The 23,461-nt window shown below is 37.3% G+C and overlaps 1 protein-coding gene across 1 annotated transcript in view; it reads left to right on the plus strand.

The window, feature by feature from the left end:
- The first annotated feature begins 2,933 nt into the window (after positions 1-2,933).
- The window catches only part of PDE8B (phosphodiesterase 8B), a 40,514-nt gene continuing 19,986 nt past the window's right edge, over positions 2,934-23,461 (plus strand). The window contains exons 1-9 of the mRNA XM_018070306.2: positions 2,934-2,988; positions 7,678-7,868; positions 9,135-9,194; positions 11,106-11,163; positions 15,482-15,570; positions 19,077-19,155; positions 19,642-19,782; positions 21,076-21,164; positions 21,579-21,639. Of these exons, the coding sequence (XP_017925795.1) occupies positions 2,962-2,988; positions 7,678-7,868; positions 9,135-9,194; positions 11,106-11,163; positions 15,482-15,570; positions 19,077-19,155; positions 19,642-19,782; positions 21,076-21,164; positions 21,579-21,639 (795 nt within the window). The 5' untranslated portion in view covers positions 2,934-2,961. The remainder of the gene's footprint in view (positions 2,989-7,677; positions 7,869-9,134; positions 9,195-11,105; positions 11,164-15,481; positions 15,571-19,076; positions 19,156-19,641; positions 19,783-21,075; positions 21,165-21,578; positions 21,640-23,461) is intronic.

Consider the following 23,461-nt stretch of genomic DNA (forward strand, 5'->3'; position numbering starts at 1 on the left):
CAATTGATTTAGACTGCAGATCTATTAACAGTCCTTCCTAGCAGTCAGTCACATAATGAGAGCTTCATTTAAATTGGAAATCATCAGCAATGTGATATTCACTTATGTGAGAAAATGAACAGCAGTCATGGTATCACTGCTATGCCATGTCCACATGGTCACATTTTTCTGGAAGTTCAGAAGATGTGGAATTTGTTCCTTTAGGCCCATGAGAGATTCATAGGACATTTGTGAAGGCCAGACACATGTGATTATTCTTGTTGCCTCCCATAGCTGAGTTTTGAAAAAGTGAGTCAGTCACTTATACCCACAGTAATTTGGGTAAATATAAATCCAAGGGTCTGATTCGGGTTGTAAAACAAGACTCAGGAAGGAGTATTTCAGATGTACTTTTTGCTATATTTGACAAGAAGGTTTATTTATCCTTCCCATACTGAAGTTCATTACCAGTCTTAATTTGACAGTTCCATCTGTTTCCGTGTGTTGTATAAGTAATGAAGTTAGTCATTTTGGGGACTTAAGGGCTATACATGGCAATCTTTCATATATAACAGCACCTATTTTGCATCCCTCTGTGGTTCTGACCCTATCATTTCTGCACAGAGCAGGACAGGGACAAGTTCACCTACATCAGAAGGCTCAGATTTCTCAATTTTCATCATGCTTTCCTGCTGCTAGGAAAGGCAGGAACACCCTGAAACTGAAAGGAAGGGAGGAAGAGAGAGAAAGACCTTGATTTTCATGTTCTTTTTTTCTAGTGTTTTCTATTCCTGAGGCTGACACAGAAGCAACAGGGAGAAAAACTCTGAGTCAGAGTCTGAGTGAGTGGATTATTTTGTTGTTGTTGTTTTACAATAAATAGGATAAGAAAAGTGGCTAATCTATAAAGTAATCTCTGGATTTGATAGACTTGCCTGCATTGATCTATGTCTTGGAGACAGTTATTCCATTTTTGGCAATACAGAGTGACTAAAACTGGATGTCCTCTGAAGTGGTAGGAAGTGGAAGGCATTCATTTACAATGTGAGTTCCCTAGCATATTTCCCTAGCATTAATAAGTGGATAATAAAATAAATATCTGTGTCCTAGCATACATGGATATATCTGTGTTCTTCTTTTGTTGAAAAATCCCAGGCTCTTGATCCACACATTCTGAGACAGTTTGAGCTGTGCACTGTCAAAAAAGAAGCTTTTGCTCTGACACTGACCCAGATCTGTTGTGTAGTCTTACAGATTTTCTAAACTTTTTTTTTTTAATAAAAGTAAATCAAGATAAAAAAATGTCTTGAAGAGTTTCCTAGATAGTACCAGTGAAGTGTGAATGTGCTGTTTTTCTTTTTTGGCTGAAGGGGAAGAGAAGGTGGGAGCTTTCAGAGAACTGTTTCTCTAATCTTACTCTCAAGTCATGGTTTATGATAGGTGCTTTCATTTCTGTTGAGATACGCTTACAGGCACTAAGCTACTTTCTGCTACAGCGGGAGCTCAAGTGGGAAGTGAAGCTTTTCTGTGAGAAAGGGAGAGGTTAACTACATTTATATTGGAGGCAGTTTTTGCTTTGGAGAACAGTGGCAGGCTTTGTAGTTTAATCTTTTGGAGTACTGCCCATTACCACCTTCTGACGTATGTTGTTGGGCTGAGAAGAATCGATGTGCGGTGGTGCATGAAAGCCCAACGTGCCAGTCGTAGCTATACATAATACCACTGTCTCACATGCAGGCAAGGCTGTTAATACTTAACACAGTATTGTACTGTCGGAAGGAAAATGTTGAATACTGGTACCTTCAATAATTTTGAATATTGTTACATATTCCTTTGAAAAATGCATTTTTGAAGGATTAGGTGTTGCCTGTGTAAAAGGCTCAAACTTATCGAGCATCACAGAGCAAAATGCCACAGAAATAATGCTCCAGGATTCCTATGTGTCAGGGAATGGCCCCGGGACTCTGTCTACAATTAGGATTTTGGTCAAATTATATGTCTTGGGGGGTGATTGCTTTAATTTGCTTACCCCAGGTACCTGGGGTAACTGGTAACTAGGAAAGCAAAAGAATCTACCCTTTTGGAGATTGGTAACTTGCAACTAATTCTCCATATGCATGAGGGGAACAACATTTTAAGGGTTCAAAGACTCAAATGTATGTGCATCTGTGGGAAGACATATGTATTGTTCTGTTGCTTAACAACCTTCTGTAACTAATGGATTGAAGTGAAACAAATCAGTGGTGTACAGGAGAAGTGTATTGAAATGTATCAAGATACAAAAAGTATTAAGGTAGTCCAACTCCTAGGAAATATGACAAACAAAGCAGCCACCACCTACATCTACTGGCTTTCTTGCAGTAGGTTTAAATTATGATGTGCTTTCATGTCTTCTGAAAATGTCATGGCTCACATGGTAGTGATGTTTTTACCTGAAAACTAGAGTTGTTCTGGGAAACAGCTTTAAATCTGCAACTCAAACAAGTTCCCTTGTCTGAAAAGTCACTTCTTTCCTGATCAAACCCATTAAAACACTGTTATTTAGTGTATGTCACAAGACCTTTAATACTAGTTCTGTATTACATTCAAATGAATAGGGCAATTTTTGGCCAGAAATAAATGGCTTTCTGTAGTCTTAAGCAACATACAAGTCCTTCTATGTAACTAAAGTACTCTTCTGGGGAGAGAGGGAAAAGGAAGTGGTGTTTCTTGATTCCTTGTTTAAAACCCTACAATTTTTAAATTGCAAGCAAATAAAGCAAAATTAGGAATTTAGTGAATATGATCACGTAAGATACACTTCAAAGCAGCCAAATTAAGGCTGCTAGTCATATGCCAGCCTGCCTTTGAGCCTCTTTCGTGGTTCTGTTTTGTCTTTCCTTTTTGCGTGTAAAATGCTATCTTATTAAGACCTGAACTGAAAAAAATATCTGTATTGCTCTTCTTTAGCAGGCTTCAACTACAGAAATACAAGTTGGGCCCATGAGACTGACACAATACCCAATTCAGGTAAGATGCTCCTTCAGGTTCTTGATACAGCCAATTCAGTCTTAATAGTTAATAGTTATAGTTAAGTATCTTATTTTCATTTCACTTGTACAAGGATTGTGAGATGGGTAATAGGTGTTTTGCTGTATCTGATTGCTTGAGAAGAGATTTACAAGTAAATTAAGTTGGTAAACAATATGCTTAGATTTCCATTAATGTCCCATCATACCCATGTCCTGTTAGTAGGAGTATGTGTGTATGTGCATTAACATACAGACATAAGAGCTTCCTCTGTGCATATTAAAAACTATTCAGTTCTGATATACCAAAGCAGAGAGCTTCATGGAGTTTAAGTACACATCCAGGTTTTCTGGGGTTTGCACAACAGGACAGAGAACTGTAACAGGGCAAAGAACTGTGGTTCTACAGATCCCCAATCCAAGAAATCATATGACCTCCAACAAAACAGGTTGAACTTCAGCTTAAGGAGCAACAGCCATCACCTATACCTGCTTCTTTTTCTGTAGGTTTTATTCCTGTGACAGTAAACAAATGCCAAGTGTTATTTTTTTTAGCTTATAACAAGTGTTGGAACTCTCAGATTATAGGAAATTAAATAGTTTTAAGCTTTAACATTGTTCTAGTGATATGTAATTCATTTGAATTAACCTTGGAGTCACTTAATTCTATAAAATACGGAGTCATTTAGTCACCATCACTTTTTCTGTGAAAAATTTATGTGTGGAAAAAATGCTATTCTTGGGGAAACTAAATTGTATATATGCATCATAGAGCTTTAATTTTTTATGACTATTAAGCATCTTAATTATGACTTGATCCAATGAAATATTTGTTGATATTGTAACCAGATTGTGGAACAGCGGCTTCAGCAATAGAACAGCCTTTGGTTTTGCAGGGAATTTCAACATAGAAATGTAGAACTCTTCACAGAGTAATATTCTTTAAACCATGATCATCTTGAGAAAGATGCTAAAGCAGTCCTTTAGCAACTACAAATACTCTCAGTCCTTATGTCAGTGTATTGCATTGTAGAAATTGGATTTGCCAAAGTATCATCATTTCAGTGTTAGCTGTTACAAGTGAAGATTTTTCATATAAGAAGCAAAAGTGGTATTTTTTTTGTTTTTAAATCTGACATTCGCCTTGCTATCTTGCCAGATGGGGATGGTTTTTTGTCCCTGCATAACAGAAGTGAGAATCAGTGTAAACATCCATGTTAAGTAAAGCAGAAACCATTCTTTAAGTAAAATCATTAACTGAAGAATTTTCTACGAAGACGTTCCCATATGCTAACTTATTATGGTAAAGGTAAAACACTTCATGTAAAGCCACCTTCTTTGTTTGTGGAACACACCATATTGCCTCAGATAATTTGGCAAGTGTTACACACATCCATACATTTAAAAATGTGTGCTAATCTTTTATTCCATCGTAACAATGCAATTACATGTTTCTCTGTACAGTGCAAACAACTACGGAATGTCACATTTTAAATGTCTGTTTGTGGGTGATTAATAATGTTTACAATTGTCTGAGAAGCAAGTTCAGTTTGTTAAAACAATTGCCACTGGGACTTTTCTACTTTTCTTAGCAAAGTTCATTTTATTCTGGTGTGCGTTTTATGCTATTTTGGGACACCTGTGCCGACCTTGAAATGGCACACATTTTTTGTCTGAGAGGTGACCTTACCTGTGACCTTATGGCTGTGACCTGCCATAAACCATAAATAGATTCCTCACTGGACTTTATGACTGTATATGTTGGAGAAAAAATCTGCTTTGGTTTATACTGGATCATGACCCAGGTGCTTCTGGCCTTAAGAGGCAAGGGGGAGAGTCTAAAGTAAATGAACAAGCCCTGGCCATCCTAACATGCCACATATAGCTTGCACATCTGCCCCAATTTTGTACCAAGGTTTGCAAATAGGAATGGTTTGATTCTGAGACCTTAGAAATGACCATGATAAAAGTACATGTAAATGTGCCCTCTCCAGAGGACAGAGGAGGTAGGTGGTTTTTATAAACATTTAGTGTTTAAACATTAAAAAGGTGTTGTATCTTGTTGCAGAAGTGTTTATTAGGGCTGATAAACGTTTGGGTGTGCACCTATTCAAATGCTTCATTTTCTCACCTTTTAGGATATTCATTTGCCATAATCTCTTTCACAGCATTGACATCAAACTCCATTTCTGGTCTGATGATTTTGAAATTCCCTGATGAGCTGCAAATGAACCATGTCAACGCACAGCATTTTGTTGTTTCCTCATGCCAATTTTTGGACTAAAATTTTTGTAACTTAATTCAGGGATACTATGTCTTTTCCACCTTAAAAGTCTCTTGCTGGGATATGATGACGTGAAAATAATTAAATAACTTCTTAAGTTGCTGTAATTCTCTGTTTTCTTTGAGTATCCTGCATGTCCTAAGCTGGTGTCCCTTATTTTATTTCAAGCTCTTTAGAGAAAATTTCTGACCATTTTCTATATTTGTACAATAAACTGGGAGCAAGATGTGCAATAGCTGTGTGAAGCAAGTACTTAGAAAGAGAGTAAAAAGTACATCACCAAAATTATAAAGGTCTCCATAGAGAAAGTTCATGGTGCTCCTAAACCAGGGCAGCACTGATTTTTACAGCAACATTGGCAAATTATGCAGCGAAAGATAACTACCTGCATTTTTTTTGCCAAGGGACACAGATCAAATTCAAGCATTTCCTTGATCATGTTGTTTATTTGAATTGTTATACTTTTATGTTGACTTTGAGAAAGTATCTTAGGCTATAATTCTAGTTAGGTTATGTTTTGGTGATTAATAGTAAGCTTCATACAAATGCTAATGAGAAAGCATAGTAGTAAAACTTTAAAACAACGTTTAACGTTTATATTCTCGGAAGGATTTGCACACTAATAATTAGCTACCAGTGAGAGATTGGGTGGTTTAATTAGGCTGTATTATTTTACAGCTGGTAAATTATTGTATTTTGCAGTCCTTTCTTTCCAAACTAGAAGTGCTGAGAGAAGGAAGATACAAAAAATATGCACACTCCTATGCCAAATTTTTCTGAACCATATTTTTTCAAACAAAGGAACAAAATAAAACTAATGGCAGCTGGAACCAAACAGAAGATTCTATCTGAGTAGGCACTTGACCCAAGAATGGGCAGACAAAGTCTGCAGCTTGACCACATCACTGCTTTCCATCACTTTGATGGCCGGAAAAAAAATCAGGCATTAGGTAGAATGGCAACACTTACCTTGGATGTTGTGTGTCAGTAAACCAAATCTAGTTATTATTAGTTGCAATCAAACCTGTTTCTAATAATTTGAAATTTCCTAATTTGTTTCTTAATAATTATGGAAATTCTGAGTACATATTTTTCTTCCACTGTTTAATGAAATCTTGACTGGTGGTTCTATCACAGTAACACTGATTGATTTTTTAATTGTTTAGAATTCAACAATACAGAGAGCTCAGGATAAGAGGAAAGATATGCTCCTTTTCTAACTTCTAGACTGACGGTGTTGAAATTCCTGGGCTGACACCACAGCTGCACAAAGCAGCACAGATGAAAGGTTACTGACTTCTCTTGTGGGCATTTGGAGCAAAATTTTGCAAATTTTTCACAGACAGGTTGTTTCATTGAAGTCAGGTATGACTTTTATTTGTGAAATGAACAGGATTTTGCTTTATAAGTGATTACTCTCTAGCTGCTGCCTTTCAGTGCAATTTAAATAGCTGTGGATAAACTTTTGACTTTGTGAGCCCTTCTTTTTCACAGTATATTTGCACTAAATTAGCCCTTTTCTTCATCTGACACACAGAGCAGCATGGTTAGTTACCTGTCGCTATGGTAAATATATGCAAATTGTAATGAGGGATGTCTACATGACTTGTGTTCCTTGCTGAATAAATTGTACTCTGATAATGTATGTATTATAGAAGTGGATATTCTCTCCTAAAAACATTTTCTCTTACATGAGAAGCACAGAAATACAGCCGTTTTCAGTCTCTATTCTGCGTGTCAGTTAGCAAACAGGCTTCCTACAGCATCTCCTTGCTTTTCAGAATGGCACCTCAGCACACATCCTATCCAATTTTGCGTGAGCAGTTCCTTAAGTGTTCAGCTGAAATTGTTGAAACTACCTCATATATTCAGGGACAATTTGGGACAATTTATTGAGTACAAAATTGTGATGTTTGATTTTCTCCCACACACACCTAATCCTATCCAAACCTGCTCTTTTCAGTATTGAAATAATATTGGTTATGAATAAAACTGTGCTATGTTAATTGTTTTTCCCTATTCAGGGAAAAGTGATGATTTCAGACAGTTCCTTACAATCAAAAGTGTGCATAGCTTGGATGGCCTGATGGGAGTGGCAATGATGTTTGAACACTCTGGGTGGTTACTGAATGAATTGGAATAGGAGGTAGGAAAGAATCATCATCTAGCAAGCTAGTCCTGAAAACCAGACCTACTCAATTAACTATTGATTATCTATTGATGACCTCTCTATCCATTAAGAACGTTGTACTACTGCATCAGCTGCTTTACAAGCTGTGCTTCAACCTTCCCACTTTCAAAGCAGACTCAATCTTTCGTAGAGCAGAAGTGTTTGTTAAGATTTGCACCATGCAGAGGACTACTTTGTGTGTTTAATGTGGTGCTGCTGTTTTGCATCCTTTGCAGGTTTTGCTCATCTTTGCAAAAGAAGACAACCAAAGCAATGGTTTCTGGTGGGCTTGTGACAGAGCTGGATACAGGTGCAATATTGCCTGGACTCCTGAGTCAGCACTTGAATGTTTTCTTGATAAGCACCAGGAAATAATTGTTATAGATCACAGGAACTCCAGATATTTTGATGCAGAAGATATCTGCAGGTAACTTAAATGACCTTATGCTTCTCTTGAGCTTCAGAATATATTGTACAAAACAAAACCTCTGAATTTTAAAACAAAAATAGTGAAAAAGAAACAAAAATGAACACCCAAAATTACAAGAAAATGGAAGTTGGGGAACTGAGACTAGGAGGTTTGCATAAATCTGTAAGAGAATAACAATATGACAACTACACTTTTGGCAAAGATGAATTGCAGAATTGTCTCTAGGTCATGGGCTTCTATCAGAGCATAAGCCAGAGCTGTTGTTAAATTATTCCCTTCTGTTTTTTTCCTGGCTTACTACTACAGCAAAGTCTGAAGCTGCAGACTTCAAAGGAGCATGTTTGCCCACTAGGTCAGGCACTGCCAGTTCTCTGTAGAACTTCACATCACTCCTCTGGTCCACATGATTCTATCTAAGCAGCATTTGTGCACTTGCAAGTGCTTAATATTGGGATGCTTTGCTAAAATATGCTGTTTCAGCTGAAGAATACATTTTGCACCATACTGTACTTCTAGTCTACCATGACCTGAAATTTGCCATGTTTATGACAAGGGGCATTTTAATGCTCAAATACTCGTGCTGATGTAAGTTTTTCTGAAAGACCAACAAACAAAAATAAAGATCATTTATTCAGGACAGTGTGATACGAGTGAAAAACTTACTTTTCACCTGTAAAAAGTGAATAGGGTGTTCTGGTAATTGGTTGTCATTTTTTTTTCAGTTTCCCAATACTATGCAAGGTGCTAAATTTTGTTTATTCAGCAATTAATAAATGATAGTCTGTCATAATTTGCTATACCCACTTTTCTTACTTGCATACCTCAAAAGCACTTCTCACCCTCTAAAGAAAATTTTAGAATGTCTAGAGGGACAGTGGTAAATATGAGAAGTGGTAGAGATTCTTGTTTAAATTAGCTAGCAGGTATTGAAATGTGCTGGGTTTCTCAACTCACGCATTCAGGGCAGTCTGCCCCAAATAACTTGAGTACACAGGGCAAACAAAGAGTGGATTTGAAAAGCTGCTGTTTGTGCTATGTATTTTTGGAGCTCTTGCCTTCCGCACTGCATAGAGCAAAAGGAATCTAGCAGCAAAATGAAAATGGTTTGTCTAAGTGGGGATAGGTAGGTTTGGCAGTGCAATATCCTGTTTTCTAGCCTCAATGGTGTCTTTCAGTCATGGTTTCATTTATATTTTCAGTGTAGATACTCAGAGCAACATTGAGAAAGCACTAAGTGTAGCTGAGAAATTTTTGTTTCCTCAGGTCTATTCGTGCTGTAGAGCCATCAGAGCATACTGTAATACTTGCTGTGGTTCCACGCATGTAAGTATTACTGATTTGTGAGAGATTTTTATTTTACTTTATAAGAATATTATGCATAATAGTTATCTAATAACAGAAAGCATCTTACTAACAAGTTTAACAGGGTAAGTTTAATAATTTTCACCTGAAATGGGCTAGTGATGTTTTATGTTTTATTTGTGTTTAATAACTTTCCTTTCATGCACACTAGTATTATCCCTATCAGGTTCAGAATGGTTTGTATACTAAGAAAATTAGAAAGATATATGTTAGTTTCTAAAAGAAAAAAAAATCCAAACCAAAACCAGAAAGCTGTATATTACTTTCTAAAGGAAATAACTAGGTCAATTAACACACTGTGTTTTTTAGGGAACGAGGTAATGGAGCAAAATTCAATCCTGTTTATGCTATAGTTACCAGAATGTTATCCTGAAATCCTTATTCAGTAATTCATACTCCACATGTTCAGGGAGAGTTCTTACTGACTTAAATACATCTTCATCAAATACCTTCAGACACCCTGATTAGAACTCTACACACTACTGAATCCATTGTCATTTCAATAATTTCCTAGATCAGTTAAAATATTAGGAAATAGAGTGACAAGAGAACTATTCCTGTCAAGATTCAAAAATAGACTAAATTTGCTGCTGAGCAAGATTTTACAACTTGCTTCACCTTTTTCTTAATAACTTTTTTTGAGATTATTTCTAAGAGGATATCACAGGATGTCTTTTATTCTCTTTCTTTTTGTAATCCCCTGACTGTGAAGAGACACAGGACTTCTGTAGAGGATCTGTCAGGTTTGCTGTGGGAATAACTATCAGGTTGTAGTAATAGCTGCAGATACCTATAAAAGAAGACTGTAGCATCAACTTCTGTAATAGTATGATTTTATGTATGTATTTTATGCAAAAGTGTTCTCACTGAGTTAGTTATGTGTAGATAACTTGTCAAATTTATACCATCTAATTCTTTAATGTTGTGTGACCATACAATGTACCAGTCGTTTTTAATGTCTGTACTGATGATCTGGATGAGGGGATTGAATGCACCCTCAGTCATTCTGCAGATGACACAGAATTGAGTGGAAGTGTTGTTCTGCTGGAGAGTAGGAAGGCTCTGCAGAGGGATCTGGACAGGCTGGATTGATGGACTGAGGCCAATGGTATGAGGTTCAACAAGGCCAAGTGCTGGGTCACAACAACCCCAGGCAGCACCACAGGCAGGGGGAGGAGTGGCTGGAAAGTGTACCAGCAGAAAAGGACACCCCCATGGGTGCTGGTTAAAGAGCAGCTGAACATGACCCAGCAGTGCCCAGGTGGCCAAGAAGGCCAATGGTATCCTGGCCTGTATCAGAAATAGCACGGCCAGCAGGACCAGGGAGATGGTCCTCCCCTGCACTTGGCACTGGTGAGGCCACATCTCAAATCCTGTGTCCAGTTCTGAGCCCCTCAATTCAAGAAGGACATTGAGGTGCTGGAGTGAGTCCAGAGAAGAGCAGAGCTGGGGAAGGGGCTGGAGCATATGAGGAGTGGCTGAAGGAGCTGGGGGTGTTTAGTCTGGAGAAAAGGAGGCTCGGAGTGGGGACCTTATAGCTCCCTACAGCCACCTGAAAGGAGGTTGTAGCGGGGTGAGGCTCAGTCTTTTCTCTCAAGTAGTAAGGGATCTGACAAGAGGAAATAGCCTCAAGTTGTGCCAAGGGAGGTTTGGATATTATGAAAAATTTCTTCACTGAAAGGATTGCAAAGCATTGGACCAGGCTGCCCAGGAATCACCAGCCCTGGACATACTTAGAGGACGTGTAGACGTGGTACTTGGGACATGGTTTAGTGGTGGACTTGACAGTGCAGGGTGAAAGATTGGACTTGATGATCTTAACAGTCTTTTCCAACCTGAATGATTCTATGATCCTGTGATTTTGTTTCACAGATCTGCTGACCAAGAAGAGACCTCTGTTCTTCCCCTTCTTGATGCAGGCTTTGATAGGGTAAGTATAATTTGCCCATGTAATATAGAAAACATATAGTAACTTCATAAATTACAGACACTTCTACTTCCTCAAACTGAAAACTATACATCCTCTTCTGTCAAAAATTTATTGATAAGAAACCTGTGACAGTTGATTTGGTATTCTTTTCTTTTCAACAATGTATTCCAGGAGCATGTGAAATAAGAGACTAGCTAATCCTTTCAGAATAGCAAGAGTACTGAAATTAATTTCTTGTGGTCTGACTGGGCAGTGAGTGGGTTTTGTTTATGACTGCATTAAAAAACAATGATGGGAGACTGATGAACATGTGCTGCATATTGCAGCATGCTGACTAGTCACCCCAACATCTCTGCATGTCTCAGACTGCTGGGATTCCTCTTCCAATGGGACTACAAACCTGGTCCAACTCCTGATGTGAAGAAGAATTTATTTTTTTCCCATGAGGTCTGTTGTCCTGGTTTGCACCAGTTCTTCTCAGGACAGAGTTAGAAGCTCTCCTGTACAGGCAGCAGAAGTAAAGATAACTGTTCATACTGTTTCTCAAAACATCTTTGTAGGAGAGAGCAGAAAAGCAGGAGTTCTCAGCTCCGAATATCTAGGTTTCTTACCCTCTTCTAATCTTTGTGTGAATGGCTTTGGATGGGCATGAATATTATGTTGCTATATTATAAATCAGCGGTATTATTTAAGTTCATAAGGAGTTATGTACTTAGGCAACAGAATCACATCAGTGGGCACTGTAGTTAGAGAGATTTAACTATATATTGTCCTAAATATACATATAGTTAGGACAATGAATTGTAGTAAGGAATATCAGAGAAGGAGTGGAATTAATTCAGGTAGAATCTCATGCTCAGATGCTCAGATGTCCAGTATCTGAGTTAACTCACATTCAGCTCAAGTTTGTTTACATAGCAGAACATGCACCAGAATTACCATTTTCAGAGCATCTCAAAATAAAAAGAGGTACTAGGTGTTGCCTCTCCTGCCAGGGTGTTGTGGGGGCAAATGATTTGAAGGCCAAAGCCTTTCTAAAGCACATAGACACTCTGAAAATTGGAAAAGGTGAATCTAAGAGAAAGGTCAGCTCAAGAATGCCAGTACTTTCTTAGTGATCTCTCTCTCTCTCTCAAAAAAAAAAAAGCTTTAATAGTTTTCAAAGCAAACTTTATTACTTCTCAGTTCTAGTGTTTCATTTTAAAATTATGCAGGAAAATGTTTCATGAGCTAGATTATAACTGTAGGTATAGTACTGAGTAAAACCAGAGGAGACACTCTGCAGCATCGAGACACATTCCAGTGGCACACTGTCTGCCTAGGAAAATAAAATCTTTTTGCACCTGACAGCTGCTCTAATCATTCCCTCTTGCTGTCCCAAATTTATCAGAGAGCTTGTGCAATATAATAATTCCCTATTGGAATTATTTTCAAGACTTTAAAACACATCCGATGTCAAACATTCCATTTTTGCAATGGTATAGACATAGGAACTATTTCTGCTTGGATAGATAGGGATCAGTAAGGACTAAATCCATTAACACATGAAACTGCCCCACACAAAGATTTAAAAATACCCTTCTTCAAGAGAGATGGTATTTGTAAGGAATCTCTTCCTCCGGAGCAAAAATGAAATTTATTTTTGGAAAATCATAGCTGTTTAAATAATAATTTTTTCTTGTTTACTTATTTCTGTTTTGTCTTCCTCCTTCTCAAGAAAGTCTATTTTATTGCATCTTCTGATTTCCCCCCTACATCATTAACCGCTTTTGTGTTTGTGTATTAATGCTGTTGTTAGTCCAGTATATTAATTATGCTGATTTTTTTTTCCTCTCAACCTCATAAATCTAATAATGGTGGCCTACTTAGGATGGACTAATTTGAATAGGTGATTTAGCTTCCTGACTGATTTTTAGCTATGATTTAAATCAGCAAACAGGGGATCTGAATGTTTGCAACTATTGAATTACAGTCTTGTCTTGTATTTTGAACTTTTTTTCCTAAACAAATGTTGATTCTCATTGACCAGATACTATTAAAACTCTCTGGATTGGAATAAAAGAAGTTTTTAATGTTAAACCTAGTACCAATTGCTAAGCAGGAAGAATAATGCACTCCTACTAGCTAATGATTCCAGTGGCTTGTGTGAAGTTCTGTATAGAGCAACAATGGAATCCAATTATAATGAAGTAAAAAATAATTTAAGGGTATATGTTAGTTAAATGAAAATATACTGTATAAATATGAAACTTTTTAAAAAGAAACTGTTGTTGTCTGCCTCTAATATTTGAGAGTTAATAGATCTTCCTTTTCTTGTGTCACATTAGGGGCAGAGATTAAAAAAAGGAAATGTTTCCTGCTATTTTCAGGTCCCAATTGATTTCTTTGCTTTGAGTCAGCCAGTGAATGAATGGCATCAGCACTGTGAACTTAAATAAACTGATTCTGTACATCTGCAGAAGACTATACAACACCTAAGAGCAGGTTTAGCACTTCAGTAAGCTGCAGTTCTTGGTTCTTAGCCAAAGATTTGTGCCAAGAGTTTTGTCAGTAAACAGCAGTGGTTTAATTTTGTCAGTAAACTGCACTGCTTTAAAAAGCTGTTTTTAAAGAGACTTACTATATTCTAGTAAGTCTAGTTTATAAAATAAGATTGCCATAAATTTTATATTATTGATAGATTTGTTCTTATATTGTTTTAAATTTAGCACAAAATTGAATATTTAAAAGAGCACTCTAAAACTGAAAATCTAAATCTACAGTGCTATAGAAGAGGAGTTTGTTTGCAGACAGTTTGTTATGCAAAAGCACAATGCTATTTGCACCTTTGCTTCTGCCAGCTTGATACTGTGTGTTTTGTTTTCCCTTAGTGTGTGAAGTGAGAGTTACAGAAATACTTTAAGATCTTTGCATTAAGGAGTGAAACAGACCCATGGCGACAGTTGTTTTTAATTTTATTTTTTTACGTTTTGCTTAAAACTTGGAATTAAGCCATTGGTCCCCACAGGTTTTATACAGGAGAGAAGCACAGATTTCCTAAAAGCTATTTTTTGTTCCTTGGAGGTTTGCATGCTACCTCTTGACTCTGCATGCAGCTGTGCTGTGAGAACTAGTGACAACACAGGGTATTTCATGTGGTAACTAAAGTCAGTGCATGTGATCCTCAATAAACTGTATTTGAAGTCAAATAATCTACTTCTTTTGTAGCAATGTAAAATTTCTGATTTCAGCAGGATCAAGCACAAGACCTTTTAGATTACTACCTGTGCCTGACAAAGAGAGGACAAGATCTCTCCTGTCTGGAGTAAAAGTTTGTTCACTGTTGTTAGCATGCTCCTTACATTACATACTTTTCTGCACTTCTGAATTCACATTGACAGCTCAGTGAGATTACTTGTGAATCAAAGTAACTTCTGAGCTTTAGCTACAACATTTGCTTGGAAAAAAATGGCAAATAAATTTTTTTTTCTCTCTATTTTTTAGCATGAATATTTTATGTCTCTAAGGTTTTCCATTCTGAATTAAGGATAGATGTTCCAAATGAAACATCAAGGCGATACTGGTTTTGTGTAAGACTGTTTTGGGTTTTTTTTTAGATTTTCTGTTTCTAACTGAGTTGCTAGAACCAAATGGAAAAATCCACAGTTGAGGTTTTAGCGTATTTTTATACTTGTTTTGTACTTAGATAGCCATGTTGTCTTAAAAACTAGGAACTCATTCCTGAGGAACAGATGATTATTCAACACAAAAGGTACAACAAAAGCATATTTCTACAGAATCACAAGATGGTCGAGGTTGGAAGGGTCCTCGGGGGGTCATCTACCCAATCTCCCTATTGAAGTAGAGACACCTGAGGTAGGTTGCCCAGGACCATGCCACACAGCTTTTGAAGATCTTCAAATCTCCCTGGGCAACCTATGCCAGTGCTTGGTCACCCTCACAGTAAAAAAAAGTGTTGCCTGATATTCAGCGGTAATCTCCTGTGCTTCTGTTTGTGCCTGTTGCCTCTGATCCTGTCACTGGGCACCACTGGAAAGAGGCTGGCTCTGTCCTCTTACAATCACTCTTCAGATATTTATGTACCTTGATGAGTTCCCCACCTCAGCCTTCTGTTCTCCAGGCTGAACAGTCCCATCCAGACTGAACAGTCCCAGCTCTCTCAGCCTTTCCCCACAGAAGAGGTGCTTAATCACCCTTGCGGCCCTTTGCTGGCCTCATGCCAGCTCTCTTTATAAGGTCAGAGTTTTAAATGCAGGAACAGAAATAACAGTTTAAAACCATTCCGATCTATTTCATGCACTCTTGATTTGTTTTCCAGCAATTCATGGAGAACAGCAGTGTGACTGCTTGTTACAATGAACTGGTTCAAATAGAACATGGGGAAGTGCGATCTCAGTTCAAATTACGGTATGTAGAAGTGTAAGAAACTGCAAACATCAACCTTTTGGTCTAAGTAATTATATCAGGTTGCTTCTTGCTTCTTCCCAGCTATGCATATGTGTGTTTTGCATGTGCATGTTAACTAACATACTTTTGTATTTTCTCCTTCTGTTATTTTGTAAAGGATAAACTTAAGTGTCTTAGTAATTGGTACCCTGAGAAAGCTTGGTCAGAAAACTGTGAATTTACATGATGGTAGAACTTCACAAAGTCATTCTTGATCTTGTGTGTCTAAGATTTTATATTTAATAGATTGAGCTGAATGCAATCTTGATTATTTTCTTGCTTGGGCAAGACTTGGTGGGTCAGGGACACAGTTTTTTATCATAATGAGAAAATAAATTACTTTCATTCTCTTATCACTTTTTCCTAAATGTGATTAATTTTATGTTTAATATAGTTGCTTATGCATGCATATAGATACTTTTGCAATGCAAGTACATGAAAGAAAAAGCCCTTGAAGTTGAGTGTAATGCAGAGGAGGGGTCATTCTCTGTGTCTTAAATTCCAGTAACAGAAAATACTACTATTTTTCCACAGGTTTCAGTGACTCTGTTTAAGAAATAGATTTTTGAAGATTTTCTTTGCAAACTGATCCCTAAATGACTTCATATTTTCAAGTGATTGTGTGTTCGTGCATGCAGAATGCAATTATAATAAAATTTCCAGGGAAAAAATCTAATTTGGGCTTACACAATTTTAATAGTTGTTTTCTAAAACTCAGCAGGAGAATAAAGCAGCTATGACATTTTAGAAGTTGAATTTTAGCAGTTAATTATTAGTTGTGGTGGTCCTGACTTGGTTCGCTGTTAGTTGCAAATGCAAGATTAAATAAGCATCTTCTGAATGAAGTCAGCGTAGATCAGAAACATCAATTTTATATGGAAGGATTAAGCTGTCATTTAAACACACAACGCTTGTATTTCATATTTTATTTCAAGAACAAGATCTAAATACATTTTGTGCATCTCTACATGAGTAGTATCAAATATGAATGCAAATAATTAGAACTCCAAGCCAGGGAGCATGATTCACATTGGCTACCATATTTTTCCCTAAGTTCATTTACAGCCGTTAAAGTTCATTAAAATTGGAAGGAAACAATGTCAGTCCCCAATGGCATTTCATCTGCTGACAGTTCTTTCATCCATATTGTTTATGGAAACAGCAGCAATTCTGCTTGCTCTTGCTCTTTTGTATGGAGTTACATAAACTGTGAGCCTACTTCATTTTAATTTATGTAAATAATATTATATAAAATTCATCCTGTGTTATCATGTCTTTTGTATATTGATAATAAACATTATATATATTTTTGTGGATTTATATGTATCCACATCACCTCTGAACACGACTCTTTTGGGAACCTTTAGCAGCACTGTAAAATACTATGGAAAGAAAAGGTGGTATCTTTGGGTTTGCTACTGCCACTACCAGATGCAGTCCCAGAATAATTAAGTAAAGAGTTTAACAGATGTAGGCCCAATATAGCTAAGCAGCTAAACCTTGTCATCTAACAAGCACAAGTAATACTTACAAGCAACTTTTGTACTAAAATCGGGGGGTATAAGGTAGCCTTTTAAAAGGTAAACTTTCTGAAAAGCTGTATTTGTAACCTGGAAAAGCTGATGTCTCATCCCTACCTCTGCCTTATTTGGCAGGTGCCATTAAAAACTAAACAGAGCTGGTATTTGGAAATGCTATTTAGTTACAATTTTTTTTTTCACTCGTGGTTTAATTAAGTGGGTAAAAAAGTGTTGTACTGTATGTCTGTCTCACTTGTTGCTGGTCTGTAGGTCTTCTCTACAGCTTTGTAACAGTGAAAGGGAAGAGAATGCAGAAAGTTAGTCTATGGAATTAAACTCGGGATATTTCAAGTGTTCAGACACAAGAGAAACATGATGAAAGAGTAGAACCAGCCCAAGAAAATAGATACGGTCATGTCAGTAGTCAGAAATGTCTTTCCTTTCCTAGCAGGGACTCTGCTTCTCCGCATTGTTGCTTCTGATTTGAAAATTGGTTGGACATCTGTGTGTCAATCAAAGAGGATATGAGCTTGTAATTTTGCTGGGTTGATTGCCAGATCAAATGAAAATACTAAGGCTTGAATAGTGAAAACATACTTGTATGTTTTCATACAGAAAGTGTACATTTGTAATGACATTTGTTTGCAGCTGTCACTGAGATAAATCTGTCACTGAGATAAATCAGTTACTTCACACAGCACAAAATCACACTTGGGAACCAGCTTGGATTGCTGGAAAATCACTTGTAAAAGCTCCTTTTATTATATGAATTGAAATACTTCTGTCATCTTCTGGATATCACTTTTTGTCTAGAAATCTTCATCAATGCAGCTACACGTCAGTGTTTCTGTGTATATCTCTTCATGCATCCTATTTGGGTTAGAGTTAATTCCATGATAAGCGGAAGTAGAAACGTCCTGTATTTCTTAGTTATCTAGTCATTGGTACTAACTCAAACTCTACTATTCAGTCTTGGAGCAGGATGTTTCTTTTAAGTAATAACTGTATACAAGAATGTTCATGCATATTTGCTCCCTGCAGTGAGAGGCATATAAAAGGTAATTAGTTTGTCTTTAGTCCAAATCAAAGATGAAATACTGACATCTATCAAAGCCAGTATGCCAGGTTGTTTCTTTTAGTATGATGCACTTTCCCTGCCCATGGCAGCGGGGTTGGAAAGAGATCTTTTTTCAGGTCCCTTTCAACCCAAACCATCCTGTGATTCTATAAGATATACTTTTTTTCCTTAGCATTAGGAGCCTATACTTATGTTAAGGCCATTTGTGTAAATCATAATTTAAGCGACTTAAAGTTTGTAGCAAGAAGATAAGGCTTTTGTTTTCATGCATTAGTTCAAGGATAACCTTGAAAAAAAATGGGTAATAAAGATCATTTTGGCCCTTAAAAATCAGGATGTATGGAAATCAAGTCATTGCATTATTATTTGGGAGCAGGAAAATTGACATTTTTTGGACTAGAACTTTGAGATGGCTTAGATTGTTTCCTTTAACTATGTTGTATTACAGCTTCTTTGACAGTGCCAATCCATTTGCTTATTGAAAACTTTGTATATATCTGCTATGATGATTTTTGTGTTCCTAATCTTTAATGATCACAAAACTTTCTGATGTAACAGTAGCATGTTAGTTTTACTGCTAATTGTTAGTTCCCGCTGTTTAAAGCATGTATGTAGATAAAAATATACTATTAAGATGCTGCAGTGCCTATAAGCACTTTTACAATGTGATCTGTAGTAAAAACATGATAACAAGGCTGTCTGAGGCTGGATGTTCTGAAAAAAGTCATACTGAAGATAGTGACATGGTTTAGTCAAAACAACTGCAACTTTGTGATTCATCTGCCGATAAGTACAATTTCATAATGTATTTATAGTTAACAAAATGTTCTAACAATAAAACTAATGTGCTAATCCTTTGCTAATTTCAGAGCTTGTAATGCAGTGTTTACGGCATTAGACCATTGTCAGGAAGCTGTAGAAATAACCAGTGAAGATCATGTCATTCAGGTAGGGGGGGAAACTTTAACTATTTTATAGAATTGGAAAAGAAGAACCCCAAAGAGATCTTTGCACAGTAGTTCCTGTTCTATTTCAGTATTTTAGTTTTGTTGCCCATTAGAAAACCTTGTGGAATTAAGTGCCTAATTTTTGGATGATGCACACTGACACCTGCTGAATAAGACTTTTCCTTCAGTAACTGTATTTAGATTATAATTTTCAGTAATGTTGTCTATGGTAAAACCTGTATTATTCTCTTTCTGTGCTTTCTGATAGGAGGTTACATATTGCTTGCTGTGTTTGGCTTCTTACTTGAATAAAATGTTTCACCATCACATAGTATTTTTATATGATAAACACCTAATTGTAGGGATGTGTGGTTGTGGTTTTAGCCATATAACTTGTCACACTTCAATAGTTTAATGTGAGTAATTACTTAAATTCCTTTAAGTACATTTCTTTAGATACTGACAAAAGGTACTTTTGTCTTGGCAGTATGTTAACCCAGCCTTTGAACAGATGATGGGATACTGCAAGGGAGAGCTTATTGGCAAGGAACTTACTGAATTACCTAAAAGCGATAAAAACTGTGCAGATCTTTTAGACAACATAAACACATTCATTAAAAAAGGAAAGGTAAGCAAATAAAACAATCTCATTGCTATAGATTCTGCTTTATTTTTTATTTATATATTCTGCATTATTTTTCATCATTCTGGGTTTAAGAACACAATGTGTGTTCTTCACGAGTGTACATATAAGACCACAATTCTGCTCCTTAGATGTCTAAGGACCACAACAGCCCATGTCACAGACAAGTGACTACAGATTTCATTAGCTTTGCTTTTAGGATCTGACTGAAATCCTACTGATCTGTTGGCTTAAGATCAGTATCAGAATGTTTTCTCTGTTTCTATTTTGCTTATAGCCCATGGAGTTTTTGTTAGTTGGAATGTAATATTTGTCCCTCAGTCAGTCTCTCAGGTGGCTGAATCATCCAACCAAAGGTTTAACTGCTCTGTCAAACTGCAGAGCCTTCACTGACTGCATACTTGAAGCACCAAAAAGTATTGGCACTCAGTGGGGTTTGTTTTTCTAACTACAGTTAGAATTCTATCTGCAGAGCCCTGTGAACTCCTGTTGTTGTGGTGATGGGCCTGGCAATACGTTCCCCTAATCCAAGCAACAGTCTCTTATCCCATCTCCCACAGGTTGCAGAAGTACCTTTCCCTGTTTCACATTCTGCTTCAAGAACTTTGGGGAGTTCTTGAACCTTTGAATCACTTCCAGCAATGATCTGGAGTCACTGTCTGGAGTTGTCTGCAGTTGACCTGCAGGCCACTCCTGCTGCACTCCTCCTCATTTATATGGGCTGCCCAGCAGCTCGCACTGCTACTCAAAGGTATCTTCCACCCATTTTCCAGTTTAATCCTACTCTGCTGCCATGTAGTTCTCTCCTTAAAAATATTTCTTCTTTGAGGTTAGTTGAAGGACATCTTTAGGTCAAGGATTTTTGAAATTTAGCATACATATTGCTTGGCAACCGACAACTTCAAAGCTGAATGGTGCTCAGTACAGTTTGTTTCTGCTGGTCCCAAGGGAGGTACCATCTGGATGTGTTGCAACCACTGCTGCTTATGGTGGTACCTAGCAAGAATGTTTGTAACCCCTCTAAGTAGATGATTCCTGAAGTTCTTTGTAAAAGTTGCATGCACTCTCATAAGAGAAACATAGTTACCCTGTCCTTATGTTAGCAAATGACTGTTAAAGGTGCTATTCTCTAGTAATAAATTTTATACTACTTTAGAAAAGACAACCATGAAATAAAATGTAACAATTTACTATGTAAGGATTATGCAATAATAAATGAAGATTTGACTGCAAGCTATATATTCTTAGATGCTGTCTCTGTTGTGTGTGTTTCCTTAGGAATGGCAAGGAGTTTACTACGCAAGAAGAAAATCAGGAGACAGTATCCAGCAGCATGTGAAGATAACACCTGTGATAGGACAAGGAGGGTAACTAACTTGTCCAGAACATACCTGCTTTCTGGTTTTTAGGGCCTTCTTTCTGCTTTCTCAATCTGTAAGTTTGGCATGAACCTCCATGTATTTAGCAGCTGGGCAATCCCCTTGTTTGTGTGTGTGCTTGCACATGCTCCCACCTTTGCGGTGTAGAATCGGCACATTGCCAAATTCAGCTCCCAGATGTGCAGGAGAATTCCTGAAGGAGCAAAAGGATCACGTGTCCTGGGACAAAAACATCACTGTAATGCTGAAGAAGTGCTGGTCACCCAGTCATCTCGCTGGTGTTGGGTTTGGTATCTGGTTTCCTGAGGGCATGGAGATCTCTGCTATAGAAAATAGCAGTGTATCACTTCACTTCTCTCTTTAGCATTTGATATGGTAACAAGTGATTATTTCTGTTGCTAGGAAAATAAGACACTTTGTGTCCCTCAAAAGGCTGCATTGTACCAACGAAAACAACAAACAGGTATTGTATTTCTTTCATGTGATAATTTTCATAGCTTTTAGTAAAATAATATATTTTGGCTTATCAATTTTTGCAAGCAGATGTAATCTATATTTACAATGAGATTCTCATTGATTGTTGGAGCATGCAAGAAAACTTCAGCATTTGCATCGGCTATTCTCATTCTGTAGGACTGTTGAGTAGAGGAAGAAAGGCTTTAATTTTCTGGAGCATGAATGTGACAGTTGAGTCCATGATACCGTGGAGCAACACAGACCATAGTTCAAAGGGAGTTCAGGGCCTTCTTTCTAGACCTGCTCTTGACAGTCTATCTGGTGTATTTATGCCTAATAATGACCTATGCTCAGCAGTCATAAGGCTTGCAAATGTGTTGTTCTTAAATAAAGTGTAGCCTTCATGCAGCACCTGAGACTTCACACACTCATTAGAACAAGTGTTCTGGAGGGCTGTCATTCAAGCCATAACCCAAGTAAACCAGCAGCAGCAGCTGACCCAGGTCTCTGCAATCCAGGCACTCATCCACACCAGCTGGTCCTGCAACAAGCTGGTCGTATGGGGAGCTGTTTGCTGTAATCTGCTCCTGCTGTCCACCTGCTGACAGTGTCTGAGGCAAATGATCATATCACATGCTTTGCTCCAAAAATACTCTAGCACATGCCCTGTAAAGAAGTCTGAAATTCTGTGAGTAAAGAGTGAAATCTGTCTTTAGCTTGTGGTCTGTAAGGGTGAAATAGGAAGTGGCTGGCAACATTTTAGGCCAAGGATGTGCTTGAGAAACATGATATGTTTCCATATTGTTTCTGGAAGGGGTTATGTGTTTTATTGAGACTTTTATGTGCTTTTACACCTCATATAGGTAAAGACACTTATGCAGAAAAAGTATTTAGAAAGTCACAAGTATGTCTAGTTGTCCCTTCTTTAGAAGAACAATACTGAATATTAACACATTATTGGAATACCACTACTACTGGAAGAATTTCATAGGTGGTAGTCTGTAAAATTTGCCCACTGAAACTATCCTCCTTGCATAAGTTTTGTGGAGGTAGGTAGTCAAGGAAGAAAACTGCATAACTTTTGGAAGAACTTTGAAGGTTTATCACTGAAAAGTAAGACTCATAATACTGTAAACTGACCTCATCTTTGAATTAACCATGGGTTTTAGTATTAGCAGCAAAGTATTTACAGTCACAGTATTTTTTAAAATCTCAGGCTAGACTGCAACTGAGTTTTGTAACAGAAGCAGTGATAAAGTTATGTATTCTAATGTATTCTCTTTAATTAATTGTTTAAAGCTCTTCATTGTTTTTTCATTTATAGCTGCTTTGATTTGAAAGTGAGATACAATCTGATCTTTTTTTCTTTAAAAAAAACACAGCTGAAAGACTGGTACAGAGAAGTGTAGATATGATACTGTACTCTTTTTGCAAGATAATGAGTATAACACAATTACAAATTTGCAGCCTTCTGTAAAAAACAGCAGTAGGAATATAGAAAAAATCCTTTTCTGGTTTTCTTTGCCCAGTTCATTGGAATACAGAAAAAAGTCCTTTTCTGGTTTTCTTTGCCCAGTTTATTGGACTGCCTAAGCCAGTAAGAATCACAGACTAATTTATCTTGAAAGGCACCTTAAAGATCACCTAGTTCCAAGCCTCCTGCCACAGGGGACACCTTCCACTAGACCAAGTTGGTCAAAGCCCCATCCAACCTGACCTTGAACACTTCCAGGGATGGGGCATTTACAACTTCCCTGGGCAACCTGTGCCAGTGCCTTACCACTCTGACAGTAAAAATATTCTTCCTGATACCTAATCTAAACCTGCCA

The sequence above is a fragment of the Manacus vitellinus genome, unplaced genomic scaffold (genome assembly GCF_001715985.3).
Source record: "Manacus vitellinus isolate BGI_N305 unplaced genomic scaffold, ASM171598v3 scaffold_18_pilon, whole genome shotgun sequence".
Lineage (NCBI taxonomy): Eukaryota > Metazoa > Chordata > Aves > Passeriformes > Pipridae > Manacus > Manacus vitellinus.